Source organism: Strigops habroptila, chromosome 6 (genome assembly GCF_004027225.2).
Source record: "Strigops habroptila isolate Jane chromosome 6, bStrHab1.2.pri, whole genome shotgun sequence".
Taxonomy (NCBI): Eukaryota; Metazoa; Chordata; class Aves; order Psittaciformes; family Psittacidae; genus Strigops; species Strigops habroptila.
The window spans coordinates 14,622,546-14,646,589 of NC_044282.2; the positions used below are offsets into that span (position 1 = coordinate 14,622,546).

At 36.6% G+C, this 24,044-nt stretch overlaps 1 protein-coding gene across 2 annotated transcripts in view; it reads left to right on the forward strand.

The window, feature by feature from the left end:
- Positions 1-24,044, forward strand: part of CDK19 (cyclin dependent kinase 19) — a 126,370-nt gene that overhangs the window by 47,161 nt on the left and 55,165 nt on the right. Inside the window, exons 1-3 of one of the 2 annotated variants that reach the window (XM_030490886.1) lie at positions 3,183-3,249; positions 5,037-5,049; positions 15,227-15,367. In XM_030490886.1, coding sequence (XP_030346746.1) covers positions 3,230-3,249; positions 5,037-5,049; positions 15,227-15,367 — 174 coding nt within the window. In that variant the 5' untranslated portion in view covers positions 3,183-3,229. Of the gene's footprint in view, positions 1-3,138; positions 3,250-5,036; positions 5,050-15,226; positions 15,368-24,044 lie in introns of those variants that run through there. The other variant, XM_030490885.1, reaches the window with a different exon arrangement.

The window sequence follows — 24,044 nt, forward strand, 5'->3', positions numbered from 1 at the left end:
AGTCATCATGGCCAGAATGTAACAAAGCCTTTTAAAACCATTCTGGTTTGCATGTGCACCGCTTCTTTCCACTTGCAGCTTTCTACTTTACATGAAATTTCTTATGTCATCTTGTTATATTAGGGTTGTGGCTCAGTAGTAGAAGAAGGTATAAAGGTCTGTTGTCTGTTGAAACTACAAAAGCACTTCCAAAATTACTATCCATAAGTGCTAAAGTATTCACTTAAGACAGACACATGAGAAAAACGTAAAATTTTAGTTGCCTTCTTCCTTAATTACAAATGTGTTCATCTGTTGGAGTACAGAATTGATAGCACAAAAGCTTTTTTAAATATTCTTAATAACTTATCAGTATTCTCTGTTACACACTGTTAGATGGAAGAAGATGATTTGACAAGTTTCAGTCTAGTGTTTAATATTGGTCAGTGTATAAATAATTACAGAATGAGTTTAAGTCAGGGAATCAAGTCCATAAATGTTCTGAATAAATTATGAATATCTTAAATGCTATTAGAGAAGCTGTGTTTTGATGAGCATTCATGTCTCTGAAATGTTTTGCTTTATAACTGCTCTTCTTGAGAGGAAAAAATATTGTTATTTTATAAGGCTAATGTAGCCCCTATGATTAATGTGTTGGGAACATCTTGGCATCTTCTAGATTGCAACTTTAAAAATAACCACATTGCTTTTAACATGTTCATTTACAATATGGTTTATTGTAAATGAATTATTGCTAGCTTTTCTGAGCAGAGCAGACTTGAGAAGCAAGCAGGTAGAGAGTGTGCCTGCAACCTGTGGAATCAGACTTTGTTAGTCTGGTGGGAGCTCTTGCCCTCTGTGGCTGCAACTGTAACCAGCGGTCCAGTAGCTGAAAAATAGAGCCTCAGAACTTTTTTGCAGAGCCTGTTTGTTGGCCTTCAGCTTCAGGTCAGATACAGATGTTCGCTGTTGGAAACTCAACACATGTAGTATAAAAGTGACATAATGATCTCTTCCTCGTGTTCTCATGTTTTTTACAGAAATTGGTGTTTTAAATCATACCAGTAATAACTTGATTCTGTTGTGTGAAAAATGCTGGGTTTGGATAAGGATGCTTGTTGTGTCATCTATGTTGAATCAAAAAGGAGAATGATGCATAAGAAATAACTTACTCATTGTAAATGTGTATGTCATTGTTTTGGATAAGAAATGTACCACTTTAATAAGAAAGTGTCCTTTTGCACTGGCTTGCATGAAAAGGAGAGATTTCAGGTTTCATTTATTAATCAGGCTGTTCTGATAGATGGTGATCACTGCTATATACACACTGCTTTCTCTGTGTGGCTTGGTGTGAGCAGAGGTGTTTGGGAGCTGCAGAGTGTACACATTCCTGTCTTGTTTTCATATACCACCTTTCTGTTAATGCACAACACTTCAGGCATTCTTTCTAACCTTATGCTCCATATAATATTTCTGTTAACTTGTTTATTGTATGCTAGCATTTGATATGGAACTATATACTCTCTAGTTGTTTCTTGTTGCAAAGTTGTACTTATTTATTTTGAGAGAATGCTTTTTTCCCCACCCTAAAAAACAGCAACAATTTGAAATTATTTTATATTGCTATTGCTGCCAACAGTATCTTTAAGAAAAATTAATAGCAATTAAAAAAAAAATGTGCCTACTATAATGTTTTTAGTCCTCCTAGTCAAAAATTATCCTAAAATGAGAGATACCATTTATTAAAAAAAGCAAAGAAAAAAGGCATCAGCATCCAATCAAATACTTACTGGAAAATAGTTTTTAATACTACTAAAGACAAGCAACATGTCTTGATGCATGTCACAGAGACATGCAATTTCAATCTGCAGCGTTCTGTTAGTTGCTACTATTTGTTAAGTGGCAAAATGTTTATAACTCTATCTCATAAGTACTACCTGGACATGACTGTTAATCAGTTCATTAGGGAGGAATTTCTTTCTTTTACAACTAGAAACGCTTAGTGTTAGGGAGAGGAAGAAAAAAGGGAAGACGACACTTCCTACATGGGAGAAGAAGTATTTAACTGACTTCATTTGCTGGAAAGTGGAATAGATTTAAGCAGTCGTAATATTCTTTAGAAGATTTCTTGTCTTGACAGATACCTATATAGACAAAGGATAATAGCATTTCAAATTAATCCTTTTCCTTATTTTTCCCCCCAAAATAAATATCTTGAGTCTTTTTCTGTAAGGTGAGAAAGGGGAAGATTCATTTCTCTCAAATGTGCCTTGGAACCTTCTCCATTTACTGTTTTGCCATTATAAATTGATTCTTGGCAATTTATATACTAGTGCTGCAGATGCAAGCAATTTACAGATAAACCAGAAGTGATCAATCATTCTTGAGACAGCAGTATGGAGGGGAGAAAAAAGTGATTTCATGGAAATGATATTTTTGGGAGTACTGCTTCCCAGCTCCTCCCGAGACTGATTTAATCTGGCAGAAGGATGACTTCAACAGCGGTGCCTCCTTTAATGTGCTGTCTAATTAGTCATGAGACCTAGTTTTCTTTCTGGCAGGCAGTAAATAAGCTTGAGTTTATTTCTGGATTACAGGATAGTAGCTGAAACAACCTTTAGAAAAATGGTTTTGGTAAACCTTGCTTTGAAAATACCCTTATGTTCTGAGAACAACCACCCAGTGGACTTCAGGGCAAGTCAGGCAGGGATCCAATGCAAAAAAAAGTTATCGGTAATACAGTAATTATGTGATGATCAAGAATTGTGTTATCCACACAAAGAACTGGACCAGCTGTGTAAGCTTCATTCTGGCATCCTCAAATCCTGATGTTCACCTTTGATAAGTTATGTTTGTGTGTAGTAACATCTTGAAATAAAAGATAGAAGCTGAGGGCAAGTGGGATGGGCAACTGTGTGCTGAGTATGGGACAGACAAAGGTAGCTGGTGAGGGTCAGCTGTGCTGGCAGAGCAGCAACCCGTGCCACAGAGGCTGTGTATATCCTGATTTTGACCTTTCTGAAGATAATGTGCTCAATCAGTGGTGTCTCTTTTAGGGCCTGTTTTAGCATTACTTGTTTGCTATTTGTGCTAAGACCTGTTTTGTTGTGTTTTCTTCACAAGCACAGAAATAACAAGAGCTTCTCTATTTCTCTGCAGCTTTTACGAGAGTTGAAGCACCCTAATGTGATTGCATTGCAGAAGGTTTTCCTTTCTCATAGTGACAGAAAGGTTTGGCTGCTGTTTGATTATGCTGAACATGATCTGTGGGTAAGTAGAGATTTCCCTGAGTGTTTGAGCTAGTGTAATATAAGCTTGTTCGAAGTGACATGTATATGGCATACCTTTGTATAGCACAGAGATACAGAAATTTCTTTCTCAGTAATTAAAGGTCTAACTGACATCCTGTTATTTGTATGTTTTAAAAACCTGCAAAAGGCTATGTAGAATTTTTTAAAGTCGAATTGTATTTTGAAGCTAAAAGAATTTTCCTACAAGCTCTAATTGCAGTTAAAGAAAGCATTCCTAAATTGAGACCTTCTAAAATAGAGTTTGGGAATGTATTTAATTTTTACTGTTTTTCGGCAGTTTCACGCATGCTTAGGCACACACACACACAAAGAAAACAAGGAGAGAGACTGCTTTACTGAGTCTTCTCACTGAGATATAGTGGAAATGACCAACATTCAATCATCTAATTCTAAACAGTGAATTTATGACAGTATGAGTGGAAAGAAAATAAGAAAAAAGAGTAAGCCCTGCTAATTTGGCCTACTAATGGAGTATCACTATGTGGAAGAGGAGTAGAGACTTAGGTGTCCATTTTTAAGTTTCCAGCAAAATATGGTTTGGTATAATCTGTTGTAGGGGTGGACATCATTGACATCATGAGTTGAACTCAGGTACAAATATTCAAGCTCCACACTTACTGATAAGGTATGAGTTGCTTGGGCCTGGATTTGTGCTTAAACCCAAAAGAAATCAAACACTAAGAACAATCAGTATGCTTATAATTCCTTTAAAAATACTGTCAAGGAGAGGAAGTGGCAATATTAATTCCAATATTATTTTTTAAGGCTTCAGTAATATAAAAGTTGCTTTGACTAATGTTAGTGACAAATTGGTCAGTTTTTTTTGTACTTTGCTCTCAAGAGATGATTAATACATGCTTGTAAATGACACAAAATTGTAATCGGGAAGGAAAATAAATTTAGGCCATGTAAAAAGATACTTCTGGCTCAGAACAAGTAAAGTCATGGTATTTCATTCCCCTTCATATGCTTTGAAAATATATCATTTGATTTCTCAAATGTAGTAGGTTTGTATTTTAGAAGTTTTCTTCATCAAAGGTTAGTGTATGCTGAGAGTTTGTGTATTTCCCATAACTGGTGGCAGTGATGATGAATAGGAATGCAGCAGCTAAAACCCCGTATGGACAGAATTTATTTGTGCATCAAATGAGTTTACACATTTTATAGAACAATCACAACAAACACATTGAACTGCTACATTGAATGGCATGTTTAAAACACCTTTTTTTCTAACCTTTTCCATTAGAATTTATTTTGGGCGTGTGTTTTTTACAGTGTGTGGTGATCTTTCACATGATTAACAGCTTTAGATAAAGAATTACTGCAGTCTAATGTTCTTGCCACTCCTCACATCTGGCTGGGTTTTGGTCATAATCACAGTGAAGTTAATTCTTTTCTATTGTTTGAGACTGAAATGTTTGTTACACTAGTTATTTGATGTGAACTGGTCTCCCACTTCTTAACGCTCTTTTATTTTTTTCCTTTGGGACATGCTACACAAATCATTTCTCCTTTCCTGTATAATTGCCCATGTTTCCTTGCTTTTTAAGCCTTTGCCAGGAGTTCTTTTTCCTCCCTTGCATAAAGTTGGCCATGTTCAAGGCATTCTTGGTTCTGGCTTAAACTTGGTCTTCATTTCCTTTACTGTCAGCACTTCCCAAGCATCGCTCTTAATTCCCCTTTTGTCTCTTTTGCTCACTCCCAACTTTGTGTCTTTTTCCACGCTGCCTCCTACACATGGAACAGCCTCCCAATTAACGTACGTAAAGATCCTTCACTATCCTCCTTCAAAAAACTCCTCAAAATCCACTTAATTTCGTAACGCATTTCAGTAATAACAACCACTTGTCATTCTGTCTGTGTTGTGTTGTGTTTTGCATTTCCTGTGCTTTACAGCTTGTACCCTTTCAGCTCTTTGGGGTAGAAATTGTAATAGGGGATTGGCACATTTTGTTATTGCTTAGTACTATGTGCTTCCTCAGCACTACCTAAAACCAAAAATAAATCTATTCCTTGTGGGTATCAGTTTAGAAGGGTTTAAGTTTTGGAATGGTAGATGTGCTGTCACTAGAGAGATGTAGATTTCCAGAGACCAACAGTTTCAAATGTAGGTAGCTTAGAGTTACTGAACAAAATCTGTAAGTATGGGAATCATCCTTCCCTTCGAAGCTGCCTGGCTTTAGTAACTCCTGTTGGCTTCAATGAGAAGAGTAAATGCTTATCACTTACAAACATGAGATTAATTAAAATCATTACATTTTTCAGCTTCTGTACTGGAAACATTTGGCAAGAGATGAATAAACTATATTAGATGCTATCTTATTCTGTTCGTGTTGTAATACTGAAAAAAAAAATGTCCCATTCTAATGAGGAAACGTGATGGTGCCAGTTAAGCTTATTAAAAAGTTCTTTCATGGTGAGCAAGATTTTGGTTTTTTTTTTTTTTTTTTACTTTGCATGTAATTCTCAAGGATTAGACTGCTCAAATCTGAAATTCGAGTATAGATAGCTGCATACTTTATAATTTGGTGTAACTTGTGTTTAATACCATTACCAAGGGATGAAGAAAGCTATTCTAATTTGAACTACTAGTGACAGGTATTGGTGAAGATTTATTATGTTGTCCTTCCCTCAGAGATATTCAGTGTTTAATAACTAAGCCCATGAAAGACTTTTCCTTCATCACCTCTCAAGTTACATTATGCAAAACAATGCAAAGCCATTCATGAGATTACAATAAAGAATAGAGGCATTCTTTTGACCAATTGATTTATAACTCTTGTTTGTTTTAATTACCAAAATTCTTAGTGTAATCCACAAATGATTTCCTTATGATTTTTCTTGGCTATTAGTCTCTGTCAACTGGTAAAGTTCTTAGGCTGTTGGATGTGCCACATATGTTCATTTATAGTGTATTGTCTACACTGTCATCACTGCTTGTATATGCTCCTGCTACGAGGTGAATGCAAGATTTCTTAGCTTATACCTCAATGTAAAAGGAGCATCGGATGCAAGGTTAAAAATGTGTATGTCCACAGATGCCACTGAACATCTCGCACATGATAGGCCACATCCTTTCTTAATTCTTGATAACCTGCTTCAGTCTCACACCTTTATATTCCAATTGTCTGAAACTTTCAGCTTCAGATTTTCATAGCCACAGAGCCATCTCCTGTTCCTTCCCTTGTGGGGGACATGCCTTTTTTAGTATCTACTTGTAAGGTCTTGGATGCTTTTAGTTCAAATTGTATCCAGGTTTTCTGCCTTGGTTACTTTATGTTGAAAAATATAAAATTACAAAAAAAATGTAATTCAGTTAACACATAGCTGAATTCATCTTAAGTCAACGAGTCAAATTGATACCATTTTTTAAAGTTACATTTTCCAGTACACAGTTAGAACTTTAAAGTCTTACAAAACTATGCATGGGTTAAATCTTTCCAAGAAAAAGTGTAATTCCTTCAACTGATACACGTACTTTTCTGCTATGTTCATTTTTTACCTTTTTTTTTTCTTTAAAAAAAAAGGTTGGTTTACATGCGTGAATTTTTGCTGTTTTACAACTAGAGGATAACTTTTTTTGCTATTTAACTTTCATGTATGTTATTATTTTACCTTAGTCTTAAGTTGTATACTGCTGTCCAGAACTTCCTATGTAAAGCTTATACACTTTAATTATTCAAATTTATATGAAATACATTAAATGCATGATAATTAGTTAATTGGATTTAAAGAAAAGTTTGATACAAATGAGATCTACTCTGGAGGTCAACTGTTTGTTGTCAGTGTAGTTACTTTTAGCCATTGGATGGGTTATAATACTAGAGCTTTTCTTCTGTTCCTAGCTACTCTCCTATACTTTTACAGCATCAGATTTTTAGTATTTGAAATATTTTTCTGAAGCACACATTTTTGGTTTTTGTAATGCAGATAAGTGCCCATTCAATATCTTCAACTCCATTGTCTCTGTATTTTTAATTTTTGATTGTAAGCAACATTTTTTTAACTCTTTTTTTATATATTCTGAATTGATAGGGTATCTACTTTTTTAGCTATGGTACAGAGTTAATTCTCAGGCTCGTTTAATATGTGTGTGTAACCTCAAAGCTTTAACATCCCTTTTTCTGGAAATCTCTGTTATAACTGAAATCAGAAGCTTCTGAATTACCACCTTTTTTTTTTTTTTTTAAATTTCATTCTGAAAAGCAGTGACACTTTCATCACAGTAAAATGTGTTGAATGTGTTTTATAGCCATAAAAACTATTGTTGGTTCTTAATAAGTGAGTAAATAAATTAACTATGATTTGATAATATTGTATATGATGATACATTCACTGTCCAAGACCAGTAAACCATTCTGTGGGTTGTGGGTTTTTTTAGGTATGGTTGAATGTTTCTTTCTTATTATTAGATTCCAGTGAACTCTTAAGGGTTAACTGCTTCACAACAAATGCCACTGAGAAACACGGAGTAAAATTTAGCTTGAAATTACTGTTGATAGTGATAAAAATATATGGACAGACTGGCTTTGTATTATGTGAAATACTTGTTACGTATATATTCTGCTTTTTAAAAATGTAAGATAGAGATTATCGCATAGCCATGTGTATCTAAAAATAATAATCAAATAATGGAAAAGAGAAAATATTCTTCCTACATGTGGATTTGCTAACGCTACCTTGACTCTCTCAATATGCAAATAAATATACTGAATTTCAGCTAACAGCATTCTGTTCTTACATGCTAAATGAAATTGTGTGGGTGTTGCATACTAATTTGTGCAATAAACCTGCACATTTTTAAATCATGTGAATGTTTTCTAATAGATCTGATTTTTAAAGTATTCCTCAAGTATGGTGTAACCAGTTATAATTCTTCCACTAAGCTTCAGTTTAGCTCTTAACCATGAGGATAATTCAGATGCTAATTGATCATGAGTAGTTTTTACATACATAGAAATAACTTAGCGTAGCAGTATTATTTTTCTCTTTTAATTTTCTATATATGTATATGTTTTTGTTTTAATTCAGTCCTGCTCCACTAGGTGATTCTTTGTTCAGTCTGCTCTGTTGTGTGCGTATTTAGCAATATAGGATTGTGCTAGCTGGCAGAAGAATGTAAGATTTGTTGGCACAGAAAGGAATGTGCTAGCGTAGGTTTTGATTGCTTTAAAGTTACAATTTTTATCATCAGCCACTATTACAGAAAGTCTTTACAGCATGATTTATCCCTTCCAAATATAATGGATGAGGTTTTTTTTGACACTAAAGTGATGGTTGGATTTCTTGCAGAGAGCAGCGACATTCCTTGCTGATAGCTGTCTGTTCTGAGAATGCGCTTGTCACTCACAAAACTTGCTTTTTCTGCCAGAGTTGTAGGGATTTGAGGGTATTTTGTGTGGATTCATTCTTTGTACCACGAAGCATGAGAATTGGAGGAAACAACAGGTAGGAACAGACCTCAAAGACAGAGGCAAGGGTGCAAAAGGATGAAGTGTGTGAAGAATTAATGTGAAAAGTGGTGTGAATACTGAGTGTTGCAGAAGGGGTAGCTGAATTCTTATGGGTTTTATTATCATTATATAGACTTATTTTGACATATTTAGGTCTGAAAGATGTAGAAGACCTGGAAAGACCCCAGCAAAAACTAGGAAAATGATACTGAATCTGTTTATATCTGCTCTGTGTTTCAAAGCTTAGGTATTTGAAGCAAGTTGGCATTAGCAAAATTTAGTGTATTAAAGCTCCTTTCAGTGTTTCTTAAAATGTTCACTTACTGTCACTTGGAATTGGATTTTTTGTTGAGCACTTTGGTTAATGACATTCTAAAGGCAATACTTGATGATGGCCATGTACTGGCACTGTTTAGAATGTGTTGAGGTGTGTTTTTTCCCAGCCTTGTCTTTTAAAGGGCTGTTGTGTGTTGGTGGTTGTAATGCTTTCAAAATTGGAAACCTACATGATTGTTGTAGAAAGACTTTTACCCACTTTTGTTTTGATTTTATTAAATTTTACTTGTGATATACCCTTGACCCCTTTTTTTTTTTTTTGTGTCTGAAATGAGTCTTAAGTGTAGCCATATGAAGCTATGATTTATTTTCGAAACAGCAAACAAGCATTGCTCAGGTTAGTTGGATCTATCTTTGCTGCTGCTTTTTGAAAATTGTGCAAACAATGCATGATTAGTTTTTATAGCCCCTTTAGATTTTGATTTATTCTCCCATAGCCATTTAAGTGCTTTACATTTAACACTCAACAATATTAGTTACCTTTTTTTGGGTATTGATTGCTGAAGAGAGAAGATGGAAATCGTTTTATGTTTAAAATGAGACTTGAAGCCATATAATCTGTATCTTCCTCTTGACCTTGGCACAGATTTAATGTGCATCCAAGCTTCCATCTCTTTAATATTAAAATGTAATTTTACTTTGTACTGGTGCATTGACATAATTCTATTTTATTCTCAAAGGTTGGGTTAGGATTGGATAGAAGGAAAGGGTTTTGCTTAAGTGTGGGAGCAAACAGTTTATTTCAGCAGGGAGAGGCATCTGTGTTGACATGATTGCGTTTCAGTTGATGGAGATGCATGGAAGTTTGAAGTAAGCATTGCCTTGAAGAGTAGAACTCAAGTAGTCAGGTTTTCTAGGGGGTTGTGCCTTGAGGTCTGTGGCTCATCTTATGTCTCTTGAGGTGGGAGGTCACGCTAACTGCATTTAGTCAGACATGCATAAAATCTCTCCTTTAGCTGGCTTCTTACTTCCATGAAGATTTTCCAGGTCTGACTTGTTTTAACCTCTGTCATACTGAAGAGCAATTCTCAGAATCAGGAATGGGATGACACAAACAGAGAGTATGTTTGCATCAGCTTGGCTTCCTTGAAGCAGGCTGAAATTAGGATCTTTTTGAATGCTTATTTAACTGCTTATTAAATACTAGGGGTTTTCATGAAACTGAATGAGTTTGCTCTATATTGTCATGCATTGTGTATGGTGGAGGATTTAGAAAATATGAGTAATTCTTCCATCAGCCGATTTTTCACATCAGTCTCAACACATTAGGTAACATAGAAGGCAAATGAACTACTAGACTGAATATGAGTTACTGCTGCATTTTCTTTCCAAATGCTTAGCTCTTAATTTCTTTATGTGTTAATTGTTTATATGGTCTTGCCTTTGCAAAGGCTGAAATGGTCTTACTGAAATAAGCCAGTTCATCCATTTTTCCTCTCAATTTTATTTTATTTTTTGAAGTTGGAAATTGGGAATAAGCAGTTAGGAAACAAAACCAGTAGTCCCAGATATTGCAAACAGCAATTATAGCATGCCTCTGAAAGCTTCATTACTTTTCTAGAATGATTATAAATTCTGTTCTGTGTTCTTTAATGTTCTTCAGTGAAGTATTAATTTAGAGTATAGACGTAAAGCCACTGACACAAAGTTAATGCCTTGTTTAAATTTAAAACGAAATATGAAAAAGCAATAGAAATATTTTTACATAATGTTTATTTGCAAAAGTGAATACTTAATTGCCTCACAATGTTTTTGGAACCCAGTCAGGGGCAGCATGTTTTTAAGATTTAGGAATATGAAAATACAGATGCACAGAAGGGAAAAGCAACTTGGCTACTTTTGCTGAATAGATTTGAATATTGCTTGGAATTTCATTTACCTCATATGACATGCATTCTTTCATTTTAAAGCTTTTTAGATATATGGGAAGGAAAGCTTGCATCTGCAGTGTTCTAATGAACTAATTTAAATTAAATTATGACTGGATAATGTTGTGGGTGGTTTCTGTTCTGTAGCATGTGAATGGTATAGTGCACACAGACAGTTAAGGCTTCCTTAAACTTTTGCTCAAAGTGTCTGGGTATTTTCCAGCTTTTGTGGCCAGGTGATCTGTCAGAATACGGGAATTAAATTATCATTAGAGAACAACAGTGAAAAAAGATTTGGAGAATGCTGAAGCTGTTTCATTCTCTGCTTGTCTTGCTACAAACATGCCTCTTTGACTTGACTGAATTGTGGAACTCCTTATGCTTTGTTCTTAGTGGTTATCCATTAGGGGTAAGATTCAGCAAAGAACTTAAGCGTACCTAAAGCTGCAGTGTCCAAGCTCACCTCCTGGTTCCTGAAGAGAGATGCAGAATGTCCTTCTACCTGTCAGGTTTCAAATCTGTACTCCTAACTCACGGGGCAGTCTTGATGCTGTGCGATTCTGCAGAAAGATTTATTGAATGAGAGAAAGGAGGAGCGTGGTTTGGAAGCCTAGTGGTTAGGGCAGTCGTCTGGGGAATGGGAAACAGGTTGCAATTCCTATAATTCCTGTAAGTTATTCATACCTTTATTATGTCTGAGATTATGGCCTTTATATGCTGTACTTGAGGCTGTACTTTGTGACTATTCAGGAAGCGAAGCTAGTAGAGAATGCCTCATCACTTGCATAGTGCAGTTATGTATAAAGAACATACTAGTTTGTGCTGGTATCTGCATCCGTTTCTGTACCTGGGGTTTTGGATTTAAAGTATTAAATGTTTTGACTCAGAGCGTATCTCCCTCCCCTCCCAAAGTCAGCAGAATTACTTAAGAAATTCCTTTAGCATAGTTGTACTGGTATGGCATCCTTGCCCATTGGAGCTTACTCTACTCCTCTGTTTGAGGGATATTTTCCCACAAGAGTGATGGGATAATATAGATATATTTCTGAAAATATGCAGAAATAAGAAAAAGCTTGGGCTTGCTATTCAGCAATTGCACCTATTTGCCCTTCAGTTTCTTAGATGGACACTGCCATTAAAATTACTGATTAGCACTGGTTATGCATGTTGGTCTTTCTTTATGTGGGTAGTTCCCTACAAGAAATTGGATGAACTGCTTTTTTTACAAAACACTTGAGGGTAGGAATTGGTCACAACCACTGTGGATTCATTCCTATGGCATGGGGCAAATACAGCTTTTCAGTTCCCTGTGCTATTTGGCCTTGCAGTATGTTTTTAGTTTAATTTTTCTTCATTTCTCTAATCTAAACTGATGGGATGAAGTTTGTGATTTGACGAATATACACTTCTGTAGAGTAAGTTGGCAACAATAATTTTTATTTGCTTTTATAGGAAATTGAATTTTATCTAATAGTGATAGCGCTTACTTAAAACTATCAGTTTTAGTTCACTTCTGCAATTCAGTAACTCTTTCAAGAAAGGAGCTTGCTTTCTTAGCCTTTCTGACTGGGACAAGCAAGCATCAAAGCAAGATGATTTAAAAATGTGTGTAAGTGGTATTTCAGAGGCAAATAAGAGCAAGCTCTGTCATCTTCTGGAACGTGTGCTAGCTTTGGTCAGTGTGATGGGAAGCCTCAGTTATCAAGTCTGGTTGGGTAACTTAGCTTAGCATTGTGCTGATTTAGTTACGCTGGCTCTGGTTTAGAGGTAACTTGTGTGCTTAAAGCTCAGTGTAAGGGCAGATTATCTGCCTCAAAAGTTCGCTTAGGTGTTCCTGTGGAACGAGAGGAAGAAAGGGGATGCTGCTGCTATGAGTTGCCGCAGAAAAAAACCTTCCCCTCCTCTACCCTTGTGTGAGCATTACTTTGCCAGTCTTGTGGATGGCCCTGGCATACTAGTAGCTACTTGATTGATAGTGTCTTTTCCTGAACAGATTTCTTGCATTGCTTTAAACATCTGCTTAGTTCTTCAGTTTCTCATGGGACAAAATGTTTGGTGGGGTTTTCAATTCGTTGGAAGGAACCAGGAACCACATGGGAGGGCAGGGGCAGAAATCAGGGGGCATGAGAGCCTGATGCTGCCATACTTTCTTCCTTCAGAGGTACCAAAGGGGCTGTGGTAGGGCCAGAGGCAGAGCGTCCTCAATGCATCCGCAATTACTTGTGTCCCATTCTGTCCTATGAGACCCGTTTTCAGTTTAATTTTCTGTATGCCTTCGTTATAAGGAATAATGTTTTGTGTGGATGCTAGTCAGTTTTAAAAAGGCTATAAAAGTCCCTTTTAGTGATTACATGCATGTTGAAAAAGGGCTGGGTTTATGGGTGTTTGTGTTGTGACCTTTGCCCATTGGTGTTCTTGTATTTTTTCATACCATTTATTAATAAAGATATTCATTTGGAAGTTTATGGTTTCATTACTGATTTATAAAACATATTGTAATTACACGTGAAGGTTATTACCTGGTGAGCGTTGTGCAGTACTGGAAGGCAGGGACTCCTAGTTGAAGTTTTGACACAATCTTCTTGTGATATGATTAGAAAAAGCTTTTCTAAGGAAATGATCCTTTGAGGTTTTCCATTATAGTTTTCAGAATGCATAATTAAAGGATCAGGTACTAAGAGATTGTTTTGTTTACTGATGCTCATTTGTATATTAAAAACTGATAGTTGTGTAGATTTCTTTCTTATACTTTTTTTTAATATTCAGCCATCACTGTTGTCCATGTAGTGTGGAAGGCTCAGTGGGAATATTGCTGTTGATAAGGGAGTAAGCAGGCTGTTGTTCTGATGTGTTTTGCTTTTTTTTTTTTTTTTTTAATATTTAAACAGTATTGTCTACACCTTTGCTAAGCACAGTTTGACAGCGGCTAGAGAACTGGTGACAGCCAGAGGTAGCATTTACCATGAGGAAACATTAACCCATTACCATTTGCATTGGGAACAGTAGTGACAGACTTGGCGGGTGGTGGTGGTGGAGGGAGCAGAGGTCTAATGAAAGCACAGCCATTGGCTACCTCTTTAACCTGGGGAGGGGGATGATCTTGAACTAGACAAATGCTGTTTGAAGAACTGGGTAATTAGTAGTCTTGTCACTCTGCAGATTAGCATTTTGAATCGCTTTCAGTAAAAATGCAAACTGCCTTTATTATTTCTGTCTTTCAAAAAGCACATAATTGAAAACTTTTGTTATCTGAGATGCTTCTTTGAATTGCCTTCAAAAAGGAGATTTTTTTTTATTTTTTTTTTTCTTCATGCGAATGAATGGATTTAGTAGTTCGCAGAATGGCAGTATGTTGAGATTGGGTTTGTGCCTTGCATAGCCCCACCTTGTCTGAGGTTTGAAAAGGTAGAATGGCCTCACCACACTTTATTTCTTGTACAGAGTAGCAAAACCAAACCTAACTCATCATCTCCACATTGATCTTACAATGAATATTAAGTAGGTTATGAATATTTCATGATATCTCAGTAATCTTCTAATGATTTTTTTTTTTCCCATTCTTCAACTGACTAATGCTGGGTTCCTTTTCTGCATTCCCTGTTTTCAAGTGGTATTTGTCCTCTAATGGGCTGACTGACTTCTATAATCCAAAAGCCACTAGCTGGTTATCATCAATGAAGTATACACCCACAACTTGGAAGCAAGAATATAACCATTTTTAAATGTTTGAACGTGAGCTGACCCTAATGTGGTGCGGGGTTTTTGAAGTTGTGTCACATTGTGTGCCCTCTGCCCCCAATTTATTTAAATATTTATTTAATCTCTCTTTACTGGGTTTCTGATTTAGGGGGGAAACACTAAAGTAGGTGCAAGTACAGTGTTCTGGTGCTTTTGTAGAGGAGGAGGGAAGGTGTGAGAGCATAGAGTGTGGTCCTCTTTCTGTCAGATACTGCTGGTTTGGGAGTTTCTGCTCTAGCTGCTGAGGATAAGAGGATCCCAAATGGGGAGGAGGGAGGGAGGAGAATGTCTAAGACCCTTTACTGGAGGTAAGTAGCCAGTCTTTAGATATTAAGAAAAGCTTGACAGCTGTTTTTTTTAAAGCAACTCAGAGAGTAAAAACACTTTAAGAAAATTGTGAGCACATCACTATTACTTTCAATTGCAAAGTTTAGCAAACTTTGTATTTCATTCCATTATTTAGTGTTAATAGTTTATAAAAAAACAATACAACAAAAAATTTATCTAACATGCTTCGTGTTTCTACTTGTTTTATTTCTAGCATATTATCAAGTTTCACCGTGCCTCAAAAGCAAATAAAAAGCCCATGCAGTTGCCAAGATCTATGGTTAAATCCCTACTCTACCAGATCCTCGATGGAATCCATTACCTCCATGCAAACTGGGTGCTTCACAGAGATCTGGTAAGCGTCACATATATTACCTGGTTAAGAAAGTTTCACGTGCGTATCGTTGGGTAGGAGAAGAAAAGTCCCTATTAGTAATCTTGCATATCGATCCGTACAGCTCTTCCTGTTATTGTCGCAGGAGGCCAATGGAGACTTTAAACATGAAAACAAACTATGTTTTCACATTGTTTTTATCTGAGTCATCTGAGCTCAGACAATGATGCTAGATCCGGTAAAAGGTTTGCAGATACCAATATCCGAAAACAGTACGTGAGTCAGCTGATATATGTTGGTTGAACATTCTTATAAGTTTGTGCACGACTTTGAAAAGGCATTTAAGTAGGAAAGTGATTGATACCCTTGTACATTGTTTGGCTTACGTGCAAGTTACCATAAAAGCTAGTGAAAAAGTAGTTTTTTCATGGAGTATTTCTTTTCCATGTGGTATTTTTTCTGACCGTGGGAAGAGAACTATGAAAGGGTTGTCATCTTGAAATTTCTCATGACCTGAAGTGGCTCTGAAGATTGACTGCAGATTACAAGGGCAGCTGGTTGCCTTGTCTTAGTTACCCTTTTCCTCTGAAAAGTTTCCCACCACTTCTCATAACTTAAGTGAAGTGCCTACCAAGGGTTGCAGAATGACTCCTCCAATATGGGTGTAGTGTTTGCTGCCACTTGCATTGTAACTAGAATCTGTGACATGAGACAAACAACGTGATGGTTGCCAGAACAGTGCCAGAACTGTTCTAATAGTTATGCTATTGTAACAGCAGTAGTAGTTATGGTAGGAAGTGTAGTGTAATCTGTGTATAACGCCACTGCTTTTATTTGGTTATTTTTCCATAGTTGACCTAGTACATCAAAATAGGGATGTATGTCCAGAAACTTCTAATCACTAATAAAGTTAGATGAGACATAGATTGTTCTTGGGTCTTTAATAGCAAATAGGGGCTTGGATTAGTTTTTGAATGTAGAGCAAATGCTTTCTTAAAAGATACGAAAAAACTAAGGCAGGCCTGAAGTCACAGTCATCTTCTGAAATAAATTTTATTTCATTTTTGTCATAATACCTAAAAACAGTGGCCGGCAGTGGGGTTTCAGGTTTCGGTATGCATGATTTTATTTGTTTATTTGTTTTTTTGTTTTTTTGCTTTTTTAACCTTTAGAATTTATTGACAGTTTTTCTGTCAATATTAGTATACTTGGTGGGAGGGGGAGGTCACCTTTGGAATAGTAACTGTGAGCAAACACAGGAAGCAAGTACAACCCTGATTCTCATGCTACAATTACTGCTTTCCTTAGGAGACAGCTGTTGCTTTGGCAGAGTTCTGAGATGTAATTAAATACAGCTTGAGAAGGAACACCTGAAAAATCTATATTCAGCTATGTTTAGGGGAATTGTATGTGTTCATGGAACTATTAAGTATATATACACTCAGGTGCCATACACGAACTTGGTATCTTGATAGGAAATACAAGATGGTATCTAAGATAATAACAATGAATACCCTTGAGAATTTTCTTGCTGGTGTTGCTATTTCCAGCCTGCAGCACCAGGTGTTTTGTGTGCCTAGTGCTGCTACTTTATAGGTCTTATCTGCTGTTGATGAGTTGCAGCAATGCTGGTGCCTAGTATCTCCATTTTTTTTCTTGGAACTTCAGGAGGCGATAGCTGCTGTTATAAAAAGATGACTATTTTTCATGCCTCTGGAATGATGGTGCTTGATGATGTTGGCATAATGAAGAAGGAAGAACAGAAATTTTTGAAGTCTTAATGTGTTCTTGGTATGCAGATAACTTTAAGATAATGAATTCTGGGATACCTCAGTGAGAGAAAGGAAACCATTTTAAAAACTGCTGCGGTACGCTGGTGATTTAAAGGTGAATTCAGAATCTTTGCCTTTTTTAAAATTATTGTGGATTTCTGAAGCATTCCGGTATTTCAAGTAGTTATTTTGTACCTTGAACACAGTAAGAAAAAGCTGATATTATTCTGAATGTGTCCTGTCTGCTCTTGAAATTAAAAGTTAATGTAATCCTTTAGTAACCAACTTAAATTCTCACTGAATCAAAAATTTTATATACCTCTAATTTTTGTTCATACACTCAGACCTGTGATTTTTGCTTCTGAGAGCGGTACCTCAAGCATGATTTCACTGGGATCAGTTTCTTACATAATACATACATACCAACTGTTCAGTGTTTTCTTAAGATGGGGAGCAGTTTGTCTGGTGTTTTTCTCTTAGCTGTTTTAATTTACATCTGCTGGAAAAATATTTTTCTATTTTATGTAAACCAAATTTTGCATCAAGACACCTTGTACTTTGCTGGTTTAATATAACTCTGTTCTTACTATTTTTAGCATGCGTTTGGATGTAGACCAAAGATGGCAACATCCATAAAAGTCATGTTATGCTTATTTCATTGCTTAAAAAAAAAAAGATTCTTCAAGAATATTTATCATAATATTATAATATTAGTCACGTTCTCCTGAGCCATGGAAATGACCTTCAGAATCTATTTAACAGATGTTGCAATGAAAAAACCAGAAACATGGGAGGTAAGGTATTTGTGAGAGTACTTGCTTGGAGGTATTTGAAGAACGTTGTTTAAATCTTAATTTGTTACTGTCGTAGAGTTTTTAAAGAAGCTAGAATACCAGATGTGCTTTTCAAAACTCCCTGGTTCTCAGAATACTAAATGTTTTTTAGAAACCCCTTGTTCTCAATGGATCTGTATTTTTAGATACCTTAAAAGTGTTACTCAAGTTATTTTTAAGATCAGCAGTAGCCAGCAAGAGCATGACAGAGTAATAAAACTGATGAACAATGTGAACTTGCAGTCTTGCAATACTATGTCCTGTCCTTTGGCTGAGCTGGTGGATATTTTCTACCACAAGGAGACAGTCTTGTTCCCCTCTTCAATGCTACTAGGCATTGCCATCCATTCTCATGGCCTGGCAGGTGACACATGCGACTCATGGTGAGCTCATTCAGGGAGTTGAACCTGCAGAAAGTACTCACTTTTCTCCTGCAGAGCTCAATTTATGCAAGATTAACTCCCTGAGGATCGCACTAGGAGCTTATGGCTTACGTGTGCAGGAGTTGGCACAGAAGGAGTGTGAGGCTGGAGGTAGTGGCAGTAAGCTCAACAGGTCATTCTAGCATCATCTGCCATTGCATCAGATTATTTCATTGTTAAAATGCACCTTTTTCTAATTCTTAGATAAAATGCAAGTGTTTTTAGAAAATTAAACTCAGTTGTGGTTCTAAATCACTGTAATTTTTATGTTTATCTTGAATCTCTTCTGATGTGAGACTTATGTCAGCTTAAACTTTCCCAACACAAGTCCAAATTTAGGAAAGGGTCCAAACTGAAGCAAATTATAACACCAAATGCACTCTTACTTACACTTCTAGAAATCTGAAAATAATTTAGTGTAGTGTATCTTTCAGCTTGTTGTAATACCAGGGTTGTTTCTGGCTTTCTTATCCCGAAAGTAGCTAAAAGGTGCTAAGTGACTATTTAGATATATTTTTTTGTCCAAGGTGTTAATTTCTGTCAGTTAAAAAAGTATTCAGCAGTAACTTTCTTTATGGCAAGATTCAAACCAGTACAGAATGCGGGACAGGAGCATTAGAGTTTTGATTTCTTTGAATAGCATTTTGGCAGTTTATACACCTCGGAGTTGGTGTAAGTCTGTAAAAATTCATACACTTGTTCTCCTATCAAGCCATTTGGAGTGCAGTTTTGTTGTTGAACTGCATGTGGTTGGGCAATGATAATTTTGCCTTTTCAACATAGCAGCATTCCTGAAAACTGCATGTGGGAAGAAGGAGGCTTTGCTGGCTCTGCTAGTTGCTGGGGCATTTCATTATGAACAAGAGGTTAATATAGGTAGACATTAGAGAAATAACCTTTTAGTACTAAGCTTTTGATTTTTAAAGTCTTCTGTATACAGCGTGTCCACTTGAAGATGCAAAATTGTGCTCTGTACCTTGAGTCAGTAGCAAGCTAGAAGATGCAGCGCATGGAGTATAGTATTTCAGGGTATTATGATACCTTTATCGCCTCCTCCCCCAAATGTGAATTACTTAGATTCTACAGGAACATTCAGCAAAGGCCTTGCTTTGCAGAGGCATCTAAAAATGGAGATCTTCCATACAGTGTTCACGGTGTGCGCTCATGTTAGCAGCAGAAAGGATTCTGGCACTTTTTCTTGTGCTAATAACCCTTCTGTAGTTGATGTTAGTTGCTTAAGGACAAAAGCAGGCAGAGACCATTTCCTTTAGAACTTGATAAAAGCAATTTCTATATGTAATAGGATGTGTTTTCCTGGAGGGAAGTATTATCTATGAGATGTTTTAAGTGTACAGAAACCATATTGAGGAATTCATTTAAGATTCCGCTTATATCCCTGAGCATTTCTTTAGAATACTGCTTAATGTTATTAAAACTACTGGTTGAAAAGCTGATGTTGGAAAACAAACTCACCAGAGAAATGCACTTTTACCCCCCTTCCTTGTAGGATTGTGTTAAATGGTTGCTTTCAGCATTCTGAAATCAGAAACTTACTCATTGCAATAGTCATATAAACTACCTTTGTAAAATGAGCCGAGTTTCTAAATTTTAAATACTAGTTGACTAAGAATTTCTCAACTTTCTCTCGTATTGGCCCTTTACAGCTTTAGAATGTTTAAGTTGACTGCGTGGGTTTGTTTTTTTTACAAATAAAACAGATTAGCTTACAGCAGAAGTCTTTTAGATGGAATGACAGTAATATAAGTGAAAATACGCAATGTTTGACACACCTTTGAACTCAAAATTTTGATTGCATACGGAAGGCACAGTTAACATGTCCTGATGGAACAAAAAGTGTCCATGAGTCTTAAATTGCAGAGATTTTTTTTTTTTTAAATATCCTTTTCACTCTAATAATTGATTTGTATTATTCTGTTTAGAAAGAGATTTAGGTGTCTAAAGTATAAGTGCGACATAGGCTAGATTATAGCTGACGTGGTTCACTGGGCAGGCTTGGATGCATAACTTACTGTTGATGCAGGAGGAGGTCATGCTGCCTCTACTTCTCCTTGTTCCACCATGTTCCTCCTCCAAGCTGGGGATTGGCAAGATTTGTGAAGAAGAGGTTGACCTGTATGCAAGTTCATTCCCCGATCTGGTTTGGCTCACAATTGCATAAATGTTTAGGTAAGGTGGATATATGGGCAAGATGGATGTATGTGTGGGAGCCCAGAGGTCAAGGATGGGACATAAGAGAAGGATAGATTTCGATTTTCAGTGGCATTATCCTATTCTGCTGGCAGTGTTAAACATATGATCTGTAATCCTTCTCCTTAACCACTTTGGTACCTGTAAATTTGTTGGTGCCTAGTTTTTTGGCAAGAATGAATAAAATGAACACCTGAAATTTCTCAATGTAAGAAATCAAAGATTTGGTGGTTTGAGTTGTGTTTTTTGAAGAATCTATTTGCAGTTGTTTGAAAACAATAGGCTTTGCCATTGGTTTCCCATCTCTAGCTTTTTTATTACTATCCGTATGTCTCTCAAAGCAGGTGAAGATCATGGATGTGTTCTGTAGTTTGCTTCACTGTTGTCTGTTAGCAGAAGCTATTGTCATTGTGTGCTTAAGCTAATCAGTTTGTGTTTCTTTCTGGAGCGGATTATGGAGTGTTCATGCACTTCTGCCACCTGCAGAATTTATGGAGTGCTAATCTGGGCATTTTTTGTGGAAGGATGTAGCAGACAGCTGAGGTTTGATATAATTTTGACTCTGCCTGTCTGCTTATATAGCAAGTGTCTGTAGACAGCCTTTGGGATGATCAGATGTGAGCTCCTAGATTCAGGCTTCTTAACAGGTCCCCTGAATATCCAGCTGCTGCAGTAACAGTAAACCCAGTATCTTTCCAAGGGTAAGTCTTCAGCAGAGCCAAGAGACATTGTTGTAGTGACCGGTGCAGGCTCCAGCTGGCCAAGGTTTTTTTCCCCAGTGCTCCAGCTCAGTATCACTTCTGGAGTGGTGTGTAGTGGCCAATGCAATACTTGTTCTCTCTCAGGGTTGTCTGTAGACTGTGGCTTTTCTTCTGTCAGAAGTAAAGCAGAAAGGGAAAGGCCAAACTGAAGGGGCCAGGCATGACTTTCTGTGGGAATCAGCAACTTCTGTCTTCCTCAGAGGCCCAGCCAATTCAGAAATGATTAATAAGTGTTTCATCTTGTAACTGAAAATTTGTGATTTAAAAAAAGAAATTAATTTATTCAGAATATTTTAAGTGATCCGTCATGATGTTTGTGTAGAATAACAACATGTCAGTATATTTTCAGTAATTCAATTGTATTCAATAAAGCTCAAACAGTTTTCAGATTTTTAGTTGACCGGTTGACTTCCAGTTTAGGGATTAATTTAAAAAACAGTCATTTTCTTGTAAGAATCCTCCTCTATCCAGTATGTAAATCTGCAGTCTCCTACCATGGACCTCTGCCTGGACTCTGCTCTGCGACTTTGCTGCCACATTGCACAACTGACTTAAACTGGTTTTGCCCCTGTTTTCCAATCAGTTAGCTATTTATGAGGCTAATTTATAGTTTACTACTTTATGTGCTATGAAATCTTTGAGTGAAAGCAGTATAATATCTGTGGTTTGTGTAGTTAACTTGTTTTTGTTGTTTGATAGTCTTCTTCTAATGAGCTGGAAGCATTAACAAAGACTAAGAATTAAAATAATTTGCATGTTGTATGAAGGCACCAGAAAATTTCCTAAAATTTTGTTAATTGGATACTTTTTACTTCTGCTTTCATGTCAAAACCTTTGAGAAATGAAAAAAGTCTCTCTGTGCTTATTATTACTTGTTTATAGTATTTAAGTAGTCTCTCCTCTTCTTCTCTGTGCTCTTGCAAGAAGATTTTCCAGGCCAATAAATAATTAGAAAAGTTACCTAAAAAGTAGCAGAACCGAAATGTTTTTTAAATGTTCCACCTGCGTTTTGCTAAGCAAGCACACTGTGGGTTTGAAAGATAAAAATGATGAGTGTGGGAAACTCCCATTTTTCTGAAAAAAGATTTTTATGTGCTGATATCAAAGGTAAATTTAGACATAGGTTCATGCATCCCTCCCTTGACAAGCAGCTGCTGGGTAGGAATGCAGAACTGTTGGGTCCTGCCTTGTGCCAGTTATTTTGCACTGGCTTGAAGAGCTGCTTATCCCTGTTGCACTCATATGGGTGCACACACGCCTCCTATAAATAAACAAGAAGTCAACCTGTCTGCCAGTTTCTTCAGGCTTCTTAAAAACACTGTAATTATGGTGCCCTCCATTCTGTGTCATCGTGTGTGTGTGTTGTGTGCGTGAGAAGGGTACACACATGTGTACGGACATGCACTCCCAACTCACTTTCTTCTCTAGCTGTATATGTTTGGGCCTCTTAATCCTTTCTTGTTCCATTTGCGTGATGTCTTCTGGGTGAAGGGGGCTTTCCATAGTATCAAAGACCCTTTTCAGATTTACCAAAAGAAAGGAAATGCAAGCTAAACCTACATATTTTGAAAGATCAGACTCCATGATGAATTTATTAGCTGAAAGGTTAACACATTTTTCCTCTTCTATATCTGGTTAGAGAGACTCCCTTATAATGAGTAGTGCAGGCTCCAGCCAGCTATTTTCCCCAGTGCTCCAGCTCCACATCTCTTCTGGAGTGGTGCATAGTGGCCGGTGCAATAGTTGTTCTTTCGCAGGGTTGTCTGGAGACTCTTAGAGAGAAGGTTCACTTTTTTATTTACTGGTGAGGAACAACAGCATGTAGGTGCTTTCTATATGGATACATGCTTCTAGGTAGATAAATGAACCAGAAATGTTACATACCGAATAGCAAACTGAGTTTTGTCAGCATACCCTTTTTTGTTTTTCTGTTTAAACATTAAGCATATATTGAGGGGCACCTACTCAAAATTTCTCATTACTTGGAACTTTGCTTTTCTCCTTCAGTTGTAAAAACTAATATTCATGTGATTTAGAAAGATGTATGAAGACATATACAGAGTATTACCTCTTCTGAGTACATGGAAACAGCAATTTTTCCGAGACTGACTAATGCATACCTTTTGGTTTGTGGCAAGAATATTAAGAAGATGTTTGTAGATTAATTTTACTAATAAAAATAATTACAGTTGAAGAAAAAATGTTTTACCTCAGGATCTGAAACAAGCTTATGAACAAGCTTGTGCCCATAAAACCCTGACTGTATATAAATTCAGATGAGTCAGAAGAAACAAAGGGGCTGATTTAATGTTCTCTTGGCTGTGTTTTGCTGCTAAAGTCAACAGATGACATATGGCTCCTGTGAGCTTCATATCTCTCTTCCTGAGGTGGAAAAAGGGTGAGAAGGAAGCAAAAATGTTGAAGTAATACTAGAATTTGTTGGGGATTTTTTTGTTTGGTTCCCCCCCTTTCCCCCCCGATACAGAAAATACAGAAGGAAAATGTCATCTTTTCTAATAGCCCCAATTCAGATACCATCTACTGTATAAAGGTTTCTAGTAAATACATGATGTATTTAGCTTATTGGTGCAGCTGACCATTTGGAGTAAGCAAACCGGGTTTTGCACTTTAATTGAAAAAATGCAAGGTTCAGGAGAAGCTTTTAAAAGTTTTTCTATTGTAAAAGACTTGTCACGTCTTTT